Source organism: Cucurbita pepo, chromosome LG01 (genome assembly GCF_002806865.2).
Source record: "Cucurbita pepo subsp. pepo cultivar mu-cu-16 chromosome LG01, ASM280686v2, whole genome shotgun sequence".
Taxonomy (NCBI): domain Eukaryota; kingdom Viridiplantae; phylum Streptophyta; class Magnoliopsida; order Cucurbitales; family Cucurbitaceae; genus Cucurbita; species Cucurbita pepo.
In genome coordinates, this window is record NC_036638.1 from 11,449,096 (window position 1) to 11,461,910 (window position 12,815).

The following is a 12,815-nucleotide window of genomic DNA, read 5'->3' on the forward strand; positions in this document are numbered from 1 at the left end:
TTAGCCATAGCATCTTCATAAATATTCGAAAAGCAAAATGATATGTAATCCAATTTGTAACGAGGATCGAGTACCACTGCTATGAATATCAACTTATTAATTCTTTCCACTAAGCCCCAATATTTGTCATACTTAACTTTCATAAAAGTTTTTTTTTTTTTTTTTCCCAAGGCTGTAGGAACTCTCATTCAGTCCCTCAGTGTTGGGTGGGATACCTACCCATTTCGAATCATTGTTTATGGTCCCCTTTACAATTCAAAGTAAGCTGGAGAAGATCATGAGGAATTTCTTTAGGAGGGTGTGGAGATACCCCGTGCTTCTCACTTGGTCAGATAGGAAATTGATTTGAAGCTGAAAAGAGTAAGGCAGTTTGGGTATAGCTAATTTGAGAATTCATGATGAGGCCATCCTACCTAAGTGGTTGCAACATTTTCCCTAGAGCCTGAGACTTTATGCTATCATATCATTGCAAGCAAATATGGAGCTCTTCCGTCCTAATAGATCTCATTTTGTGGGGCTAAAAACACAAACATGAATCCTTGGAAGGTCATCTCATCTCTTCTAGTTTTAATTCTTTTTCTAAATGTGACATTTTCAATTGGGGTCGACTTGGGTGCTCATTTTTGGGAGGATTTTTGGTTATGTGAGTCATTTTTCTGTCTCCTATTCCCTATCATCCTTCGAATCTGATTCTGTTGCATGTCTTCTACCTTCATCAAGGGACTCCTTTTCCTTGATTTTGTTGTTCTCCATACTTCCAAGGAAATTTTCAATGTTCTCTTTAAGAGTATCGTTTTCACCCCAGCTCTAGGGATGATTGTTTCCGGGATACAATTGGCGTTTTCTAACCTCCTCAGCCATTCCTCTGTTAGAATAATTCTTTTTACAATCACCCTTCCCTTCATCATTGCCTATTGGAGTCCTTTTATAACTCCATGCTTTTGTACGGCTAGTAGTCCCTCATTTGCAGTTTGGTTCTATCAATTAAATTTTTAGTATCTAACCAAAACATAAAAGAAAAGCCACGAAAACCTTGTAGAATCTGCAGAAAATGCTTGTGAAAAAGATTATAAGAAGCACAGATAATTATCAAATCACCCGAATCCAACCTTCTTGGCTTTTTCTTGTCCAACGATGAACTTGTCCAGAGCCTCAGAAATTTCCTTGGGAGTTAGCAACTGCCTTCCTGAATTGGCCTCGTCCTTCGGAACACCGTTACTCTCCACCAAACCCAAGCTACCATGGCCACCGCCACAGCTACCTTTCCACCGTGGAGGCAATGCAGAATCATCAGCAGAATTGGCGCCAATATCTCCTTTCGTAGGTTGACACGGTTCATTTTCCACAATGTTATCCAAGTCCCTGGCGCCCTTAACCCTACCAATCTCAATAAAAGTACCCTGTAATGGAACCAACTTGAAGGGTCTAAAATAGAATGCAGTTTTGCAATTGGGGCAGAGATTTAGGGCATGATAGACGCCTGTCTCCCGACCCGTAATGGACAAGGGACGATTGGAGAAGATGACAGGCATTTGCTTGGAGCACCTTGGACAATTGACATCAGCCCTAATGTAATCATAGTCGGAGGCCCCTTTCCAACTGTGGCGCTTCTGAGAAAACCAAAGGATGAATCCGGCGGAGCGGGCGGCGGCGTGGGGTTCTAGAGAGGGTTTAGACGGAAGTGGAGTTAAGAAGCGGTGGTGGAACAGCGAATCAGTGGTTGTGATAGTTCTGATCGATGTGAATAGCATGAGGAATTTGGTGTTCTTAACTCTGAATCGTGGAATCATAGCGGCTTTTCGAGTAATCTGACCGGATGATTGAAGGGCTTCGAAGTTCTTGTGGAATTATGAAGAGGAGAACGAGCACGCAGGCGAAGTTGCCGTCAAGAGCTCACAACAGTGCCACCTGTTGCACTGTGTTATATTTTCTCAAGAAATTAAAATATAAAACGCTTTTTTGGATGAAGCTAGAATCTCAATTTTAAAACAAACTTTTCAAAACTTTTTTTATGGGTGAAATTCCTATTTTCTCCTTCTCTAGATCGCCTACAATCATCTATAATCATCTTCATTGTCGTTCATCTAGGTCTGAAAAGATCGAATGAAATACCTTCCAACGTGTAGGTCTCGAAAAGTTATACGAAATCAAGTTGAAATTAAGCGTTGTAAAAGTCAATTGCATTGAAAACACGTGAGTAAGAGAGATTACAATACTTGGTCGGGGGAAGTTTGATGACTACTGGGGGTGTACATGGTCCGAGTTGGGTTGGGTTGGAGGATTTTTTTTGACCCAACCCAAAAGTTCGGGTTGGTTGGATTAGCAACCCAACCCAACCCAAAAAAATTTCCAACCCAACCCTCTATTTTCGGGTTGGGTTCGGATTGGTCCAAAAAAAATTTAAAAATTTTAATTTGTATTACTAAAATGATAAAACAATTATAAAAAATATCAAACTCTCTATTGCATCCGTATTATTCCCTATAAATATATAAAGAATATGCAATTAATATCAAATTCTCTATTGCATCCATATTATCACCTATAAATATATAAAGAATATGCAATTAATATCAAACTCTCTATTGCATCCCTATTATCACTTATAAATATATAAAGAATATGCAATTAATATCAAACTCTCTATTGCATCCATATTATAACCTATAAATATATAAAGAATATGCCATGAATCAATTCTAAAGTTACCACATCTAATTAAATTATCTACATTCACAATATATAATCATTCAACAAAATGTCTAAATATTTACCCATAAATATGTAAAAAATATTCAATGAATTAATTCCAAAGTTACAACATTCAACAAAATATTTAAAAATTTTAAATTATCCCACCCTTTCTTGCCTTCTTAATTCCTACAAAAGAAAAATAGCATCTTGGAAGTTAGTACCGTTTAAGACGTTTTAAGATTGTTTGATTAAAGCATAGTGTAACTTCAAATATTTTACTTATATTGAAAAATAATTATTCTTGCATGACGTTGGTGGAACTTGAAGGTCTTAAATCATCTGAAAAATAAAATATAAATTATAATATAACAATGCCAAATATATCTTAACAAATAGACAATAAATAGATTTGGAGTTACCTATCTCAATCTTGGAACAAATCTACAAATTTTCAAGTTGTTGAGGAATATGTAACGATACTGATTTTCTACTGATCCAATTTTGTGTACATATGAGAGCTTCCACTGTTTTAGGTGTCAAAGAACTAAAAGAATCAAGAATCCTCCCACCCCGTACTAAATGTTGATTCAGAAGATACAGTCGACACTGGAACGACCAAAACATCTTGGGCAATTTTCGATAAAACTCTATACTTAAACTCATTTGCTTTCCACCATGCCAAAACATCAAAATTATCATCAAGTTCTTCACTAAGGTCAGATAAATATCGATCCACATCATTCTTTAACTCGAGTGAATGTTGTTCTTCTCTTCTTCGTTTGTATCTTGATAATACTAATATTGAACCACTCAAATTCTTTCCATCAATTGTGTCCATCTCCATACTCATGGACTTAGAAGTGAGTCTTGATTCAGATTGATGGTGATCTTGAGCATTATCATAAAACTTGTAGTAATCATACAAATGAATTAAATAATTCTTTATGTCATCCACCATCACTTTAGCCATAGCATCTTCATAAATATTCGAAAAGCAAAATGATATGTAATCCAATTTGTAACGAGGATCGAGTACCACTGCTATGAATATCAACTTATTAATTCTTTCCACTAAGCCCCAATATTTGTCATACTTAACTTTCATATTTGAACTCAGGTTACTTAAAACAGAGCTCACATTCGTACTCCACTCAATTAAAAGTTCTCGAATACCCCAAAGTTCATGAAAATAAGAATTAGAAGTCACATATAAAGAACCACTTATCTTCGCAGTGACATCATAGAAAACCTTCAAAAACTTTACAAATACTGCAACATTTTTCCAATCATCCCATGATCTCTCTCTTTGAAATAATCAACATAATCTAATTCTTCCTCCTCTAATACTTTGAAAGCTTTTTCAAATTTCAAGGCATGATCAAGCATCAAATAAGTGGAATTCCATCGAGTCGCCACATCCAAACAAACAAGTGCTTTACATTTAATTTTTTCTTGTTCAACACGATCTTTAAATTTTGTCAATCTCTTGGGGGATGATCTAACATACCTCACGGCATTGCGAACACTAGAAATTGAGTCATGCATTTCTTTAAGCCTTTCATTCACAATCAAATTAATTATGTGAGCACAACATCTCATGTGTAATATTTCTCCATCTAAGACAAGTGAATTCCAACTTCTAAGCCTTCTCATAATATATGAAATAGCTATATCATTGGAACTTGCATTATCAACTGTAATAGAGAAAACCTTATCGATTCTTCATTCCAATAAACAACTCTCAATAATCTTGCCAATAGTCTCTCCCTTGTGGTTAACAACTTGACAAAAGTTGAGAATTCTTTTATGCAAATTCCATTCTGAATCAATAAAATGTGCGGTGATTACCATGTAATTAATGTTTTGCAACGAAGTCCATGTGTCAGTGGTAAGACAAACCCTCTTGGAATGACGGACTAAAAAATCTTTCAACTTCTTTTTTTCTTCTAGATAGAGCTGAAATATATTTCTAGCAATGGTTACTCTTAACGGTGACATGCAATACTACAAAACAATTTGAAACCCTCATTCTCTACCAACTTAAATTATAATTCATCCATAATTATTATCTTGGCACATGCTGCTCTACATCTTGTTTGACTAATAATGAAGTAAAAATATTACTACCACCCTTTCCATCGATTGAACGTTGAAAACTTAGAGTGGTTTGTCCTTTGTCCTCCACCTTATATGTGTACTTCCTACACTGATTTTTTAAGTGCTTCCATAACGTNCCGGCGGAGCGGGCGGCGGCGTGGGGTTCTAGAGAGGGTTTAGACGGAAGTGGAGTTAAGAAGCGGTGGTGGAACAGCGAATCAGTGGTTGTGATAGTTCTGATCGATGTGAATAGCATGAGGAATTTGGTGTTCTTAACTCTGAATCGTGGAATCATAGCGGCTTTTCGAGTAATCTGACCGGATGATTGAAGGGCTTCGAAGTTCTTGTGGAATTATGAAGAGGAGAACGAGCACGCAGGCGAAGTTGCCGTCAAGAGCTCACAACAGTGCCACCTGTTGCACTGTGTTATATTTTCTCAAGAAATTAAAATATAAAACGCTTTTTTGGATGAAGCTAGAATCTCAATTTTAAAACAAACTTTTCAAAACTTTTTTTATGGGTGAAATTCCTATTTTCTCCTTCTCTAGATCGCCTACAATCATCTATAATCATCTTCATTGTCGTTCATCTAGGTCTGAAAAGATCGAATGAAATACCTTCCAACGTGTAGGTCTCGAAAAGTTATACGAAATCAAGTTGAAATTAAGCGTTGTAAAAGTCAATTGCATTGAAAACACGTGAGTAAGAGAGATTACAATACTTGGTCGGGGGAAGTTTGATGACTACTGGGGGTGTACATGGTCCGAGTTGGGTTGGGTTGGAGGATTTTTTTTGACCCAACCCAAAAGTTCGGGTTGGTTGGATTAGCAACCCAACCCAACCCAAAAAAATTTCCAACCCAACCCTCTATTTTCGGGTTGGGTTCGGATTGGTCCAAAAAAAATTTAAAAATTTTAATTTGTATTACTAAAATGATAAAACAATTATAAAAAATATCAAACTCTCTATTGCATCCGTATTATTCCCTATAAATATATAAAGAATATGCAATTAATATCAAATTCTCTATTGCATCCATATTATCACCTATAAATATATAAAGAATATGCAATTAATATCAAACTCTCTATTGCATCCCTATTATCACTTATAAATATATAAAGAATATGCAATTAATATCAAACTCTCTATTGCATCCATATTATAACCTATAAATATATAAAGAATATGCCATGAATCAATTCTAAAGTTACCACATCTAATTAAATTATCTACATTCACAATATATAATCATTCAACAAAATGTCTAAATATTTACCCATAAATATGTAAAAAATATTCAATGAATTAATTCCAAAGTTACAACATTCAACAAAATATTTAAAAATTTTAAATTATCCCACCCTTTCTTGCCTTCTTAATTCCTACAAAAGAAAAATAGCATCTTGGAAGTTAGTACCGTTTAAGACGTTTTAAGATTGTTTGATTAAAGCATAGTGTAACTTCAAATATTTTACTTATATTGAAAAATAATTATTCTTGCATGACGTTGGTGGAACTTGAAGGTCTTAAATCATCTGAAAAATAAAATATAAATTATAATATAACAATGCCAAATATATCTTAACAAATAGACAATAAATAGATTTGGAGTTACCTATCTCAATCTTGGAACAAATCTACAAATTTTCAAGTTGTTGAGGAATATGTAACGATACTGATTTTCTACTGATCCAATTTTGTGTACATATGAGAGCTTCCACTGTTTTAGGTGTCAAAGAACTAAAAGAATCAAGAATCCTCCCACCCCGTACTAAATGTTGATTCAGAAGATACAGTCGACACTGGAACGACCAAAACATCTTGGGCAATTTTCGATAAAACTCTATACTTAAACTCATTTGCTTTCCACCATGCCAAAACATCAAAATTATCATCAAGTTCTTCACTAAGGTCAGATAAATATCGATCCACATCATTCTTTAACTCGAGTGAATGTTGTTCTTCTCTTCTTCGTTTGTATCTTGATAATACTAATATTGAACCACTCAAATTCTTTCCATCAATTGTGTCCATCTCCATACTCATGGACTTAGAAGTGAGTCTTGATTCAGATTGATGGTGATCTTGAGCATTATCATAAAACTTGTAGTAATCATACAAATGAATTAAATAATTCTTTATGTCATCCACCATCACTTTAGCCATAGCATCTTCATAAATATTCGAAAAGCAAAATGATATGTAATCCAATTTGTAACGAGGATCGAGTACCACTGCTATGAATATCAACTTATTAATTCTTTCCACTAAGCCCCAATATTTGTCATACTTAACTTTCATATTTGAACTCAGGTTACTTAAAACAGAGCTCACATTCGTACTCCACTCAATTAAAAGTTCTCGAATACCCCAAAGTTCATGAAAATAAGAATTAGAAGTCACATATAAAGAACCACTTATCTTCGCAGTGACATCATAGAAAACCTTCAAAAACTTTACAAATACTGCAACATTTTTCCAATCATCCCATGATCTCTCTCTTTGAAATAATCAACATAATCTAATTCTTCCTCCTCTAATACTTTGAAAGCTTTTTCAAATTTCAAGGCATGATCAAGCATCAAATAAGTGGAATTCCATCGAGTCGCCACATCCAAACAAACAAGTGCTTTACATTTAATTTTTTCTTGTTCAACACGATCTTTAAATTTTGTCAATCTCTTGGGGGATGATCTAACATACCTCACGGCATTGCGAACACTAGAAATTGAGTCATGCATTTCTTTAAGCCTTTCATTCACAATCAAATTAATTATGTGAGCACAACATCTCATGTGTAATATTTCTCCATCTAAGACAAGTGAATTCCAACTTCTAAGCCTTCTCATAATATATGAAATAGCTATATCATTGGAACTTGCATTATCAACTGTAATAGAGAAAACCTTATCGATTCTTCATTCCAATAAACAACTCTCAATAATCTTGCCAATAGTCTCTCCCTTGTGGTTAACAACTTGACAAAAGTTGAGAATTCTTTTATGCAAATTCCATTCTGAATCAATAAAATGTGCGGTGATTACCATGTAATTAATGTTTTGCAACGAAGTCCATGTGTCAGTGGTAAGACAAACCCTCTTGGAATGACGGACTAAAAAATCTTTCAACTTCTTTTTTTCTTCTAGATAGAGCTGAAATATATTTCTAGCAATGGTTACTCTTAACGGTGACATGCAATACTACAAAACAATTTGAAACCCTCATTCTCTACCAACTTAAATTATAATTCATCCATAATTATTATCTTGGCACATGCTGCTCTACATCTTGTTTGACTAATAATGAAGTAAAAATATTACTACCACCCTTTCCATCGATTGAACGTTGAAAACTTAGAGTGGTTTGTCCTTTGTCCTCCACCTTATATGTGTACTTCCTACACTGATTTTTTAAGTGCTTCCATAACGTGCTAGTTCCACAAGAATTAGTATCACAAGCATACTCCTTAGAACAATAGTTGCACTTGCACCTCTTATTATTGTTCTCTAATCTTGTAAAGTGATCCCACACGGTTGATTTACTGGGTTTCTTCTTCTTAAATTCAGATTGGGTAGCCAATGGTGGTTTCGATGCATTATAATTACTAGAGCTACTTACACACACCGTTGCACTGTTGTTTTCCATCTATAAAAAGTAAAATAGAACTATTATGATTCAAACATTTAACTCAATATGAACCGATTATCATAGAATGCATCAAGGTTAAAATATACAATCAGTTTTTGCAAGGGGATATAACAAAAAGAGAAAAAGTTTACCCGTTATAGCGTTCTAGGAGACTAAAGAGAGAAAGACGGCCCGTGAGAAAGAAACAAGGCAAAGAACGCGAGAGAATGCTATTGAGATCAAATTTCTTGTGGAGACTAAGTATCGAGAGAGATTTGTATTTTGTGGAGAGGGTGAGAGTAGAGAGGTAAGGAGAGGAATGGATGAATGGATTGTAGAGAGGTAGGGAGAGAAATGGATGAATGGATTGTGAATTGCAGTNATGAATTGCAGTGGATTGAAATGAAATGGTAGAGGAGAGGATTGAAATGAATTGCAAAGGAGAGGAGATGATTGGAGAGAAATGGATGGCAGAATAAAATGAATTGAAAAGAAATGGGTTGCGGAGTAAAATTGCAGATAGGAATGGATGGAATTTGTGTAAAAATTTAAAATATCACCATTCTCGTTGAGGGAGAGTGCTACTGCCAAGAGCAGCACATAGCAGAGAGGGAAAGAGAAATTTCTTTCAGAAGTAATTATTGGGTTGTGAAATGTCGGGTTTGGGTTTGGGCTTTGGTTAGAGACTAGACAAACTTTAGATTGGGTTTTGACTTTGGGCCTTTGGGCTTTAATTTCTTTTTTTTTTTAATATTTTCGGGTTGGGCCGGGTTGACCCAATCATTTTCTTTTGGTATCCAAACCCAACCGAAATTAGACCGGGTTAAAAAAAATGGACCCAACCCAAACCCGAAATCCAACACAACACAACCCAACTCTTATATTTCGGGTTGGGTCGGGTTGGGTTTTCGGGTTTTCGGGTTGGGTGTACACCCCTAATGACTACTTGGTCCCCCTATAGTACATTGTGAGACGATCTATGTATGATAGAGAGAAAATACAATAGTAAAGCAATACAACATGAAAGCAAATAAAGGGTTTAGCATGACATGGGCGTATGACCATGGGCACTACGCCCTAGACAAACATGATCGTGACATCCTCCCACTCCTAATTGGTTGGCGTCCTACCAATCGGCTATCTTCAAACTCAACAATGTGGATAGCAACAGAGACTAGGTCTTCAGAGCGTTCCCAACTCATTTCCTCTATAAGGAGGTTCTTCCATTTGATGAGGAATTCTCGAATCCTCCATATAGGTTTTCTAACTTTCTTAACTCTGTCCGCTAGGATTGCTCAACCTCCTTGGTGTCCTTCTGCTTTGGGTCAATTCTAGATCTGATGATGAAGTTTCGATTGTCGTCATCTAGATTGGGGTGGTAAGGTTTTAGGTTGCTCACATGAATTACTGGGTGGATTTTCATGCATGTGGGCAATGCCAACCTGTAAGATATAGACCCGATCTTCTTGAGAACTTCGATCGATTTTTCGTACTTTCTGACAAGTCTTTGGTTCTTTCGATTGCGGAATCTGATTTGTTCTCACCTCAATTTTTAAGACTTGATCTCCTACTCGAAATTGGAGGGGGGAACGTNTGTTTGGAAGCTTTCTCCAAGTATGCTCGAGCTATATCTGTTGTCTACTTCCATTCCGTTGTGAAATTTTCAGCTTGAGATTTCTTCCCTACATATGGGTGGTCAATAATATGGGGCAGGGATTGTTGTCGTCCACTTACAATTTCAAAGAGGCTCTTCCCTGTAACGACTGATTTTCGAAAATGCCAAATCACGGGTCGCCACGCGTACTCAAGAGTAAAAAAAACTTTTCAATACTTCTTGTAGTTTGAACAGGGGACTAAAAGTTAAAAGTTGACTCATATACATTTTAAAAAAAAAAATACTACAAAACACATAACGAAAAAAAATCCGCGGGGTCTCATAAAAAGAAACGGTTACAAAATATCGCAGGTTTTTCCAAAAACGTCAAAATCATAACCAAAACAACATGGGAGAAGAGGACTCAATCTAAGGGCCCCCTTCTGCAGCTGCACGACTCCACACGTCCCCGCCACCGACCCAGATCTACTTTTCTCCGAAAAAAATAGCAAACAACACAGAATGAGTATATAAACAATACCCAGTAAGCAACTTGCTCGTAAGCTCTTGTCGAACTTAGCCCTATTCACGGGATCCTAAGTTTTGAGCTCGAATAGTCAATAGTCAGAGACCTAGTGGTGCCTGGCGATATCTAACTGTTCCTAAGATCAGTAACTACCTGCCACTGTGTCTCGCTAGGCCGGGTCAGTCACTACCTGTCTTACGCCCTTGTCGGCTCAGATCAGTAAAACTACCTGTCTTAGGAACAGTAACTACCTGTCACTATGCCGCTCGGCTGGATCAGTAAAAGGCCATGGCTCGTCCCACTAAGCACCTCTGACGTGTTATCACAGTAATATACTATGATTACCCTCAACCCCTTGTGGGTGACTACGAAAACGGTACACTGTCATTATGTGCTTCATAACTTATAATAACTAGCACCTAATAAATGATCCAACTCCCAGAGGGTAACAATGGGCTACCCAAGCCCCACGCCCAATGCCTAACAAAGAACCACGGCAACAACACGTCGCCATGCTAAGTCACATAATAACCATAATAACCATCTAGCTCAACATAAAAACATACCATTTCATATGCCTATATGAAATTTCACATTCATGCCAACGAAACTATATAACCATAACGACAACCAAAGTACAACCACACACATTATCGAAGTACCACCTCCATGAACTAACTTTATCCATTCCTAAATACGTTACTAAATTGTTTGGCCACAAATTCAAACCGACTCCTACAATCAATTACTAAAAAAACTTGCTCTAGATGGTTACTTACCTGATCGTAGACTTCCCAAAACTTTATCGAGTCTTCAGGTGTCCCCTTGACTAAGCTTGGAATTTTCCTATAATAAGGCATTTATGGAATGTGTGAGTCAAGTACCTAAATCTAAATAAAAACGAATCAGATGGTGTGAAATGGGAAAACAAATTGGGTTTCGATTCTTTACAGGTGGGTCGGGTCGGGTCGGCTCAGGTCGTGCCCCCTCAGTTTTTGGCCTCTTCTTCCCACCTTCTTCTTGATCTTTCTTTCCTCTCAACACCCCATGTCTTCTTCTTCACAAGGACTCACCAACTTCCCTTGACAATACACTAGGTACACCGATCCCGTGAAATGTATTAGGGTTTTGGAAATCAACAACAAAAATCACACCACTAGGACTTACCGTCGGCGTTCTCCCTTCCTCAACCGTTCGACCCACCGTTGCTAACGAGCGCTTCAAGCTCCGTCGTTCGTCTCCACCGCTCCACCCTCTCATTTGTTGTAACGACCCTAAATTTCCACATACTCAGAGTCGCTACTAACGTCTCATGCTCATCTATAATGCGGAAATATAAATCTTACATGAACATAATTGATAACGTAAACTTCAAAAAAAACGTTTAAAACAACTTCTTCTCCGGAAAACACAGCCATGGTCTTACGTGTTTAAATATGAAATAGTGAAATTGAGAGANATAATAACCATAATAACCATCTAGCTCAACATAAAAACATACCATTTCATATGCCTATATGAAATTTCACATTCATGCCAACGAAACTATATAACCATAACGACAACCAAAGTACAACCACACACATTATCGAAGTACCACCTCCATGAACTAACTTTATCCATTCCTAAATACGTTACTAAATTGTTTGGCCACAAATTCAAACCGACTCCTACAATCAATTACTAAAAAAACTTGCTCTAGATGGTTACTTACCTGATCGTAGACTTCCCAAAACTTTATCGAGTCTTCAGGTGTCCCCTTGACTAAGCTTGGAATTTTCCTATAATAAGGCATTTATGGAATGTGTGAGTCAAGTACCTAAATCTAAATAAAAACGAATCAGATGGTGTGAAATGGGAAAACAAATTGGGTTTCGATTCTTTACAGGTGGGTCGGGTCGGGTCGGCTCAGGTCGTGCCCCCTCAGTTTTTGGCCTCTTCTTCCCACCTTCTTCTTGATCTTTCTTTCCTCTCAACACCCCATGTCTTCTTCTTCACAAGGACTCACCAACTTCCCTTGACAATACACTAGGTACACCGATCCCGTGAAATGTATTAGGGTTTTGGAAATCAACAACAAAAATCACACCACTAGGACTTACCGTCGGCGTTCTCCCTTCCTCAACCGTTCGACCCACCGTTGCTAACGAGCGCTTCAAGCTCCGTCGTTCGTCTCCACCGCTCCACCCTCTCATTTGTTGTAACGACCCTAAATTTCCACATACTCAGAGTCGCTACTAACGTCTCATGCTCATCTATAATGCGGAAATATAA

At 36.9% G+C, this 12,815-nt stretch overlaps 1 protein-coding gene across 1 annotated transcript; it reads right to left on the reverse strand.

The window, feature by feature from the left end:
- Positions 1-193: 193 nt before the first annotated feature.
- Positions 194-1,939, reverse strand: LOC111793143 (CLP protease regulatory subunit CLPX2, mitochondrial-like). Its single transcript, XM_023674893.1, has one exon. It carries the CDS (start codon positions 1,788-1,790, stop codon positions 1,095-1,097), a length of 696 nt encoding a protein of 231 aa, XP_023530661.1. The 5' UTR covers positions 1,791-1,939; the 3' UTR covers positions 194-1,094.
- Between the last annotated feature and the right edge of the window lie 10,876 nt (positions 1,940-12,815).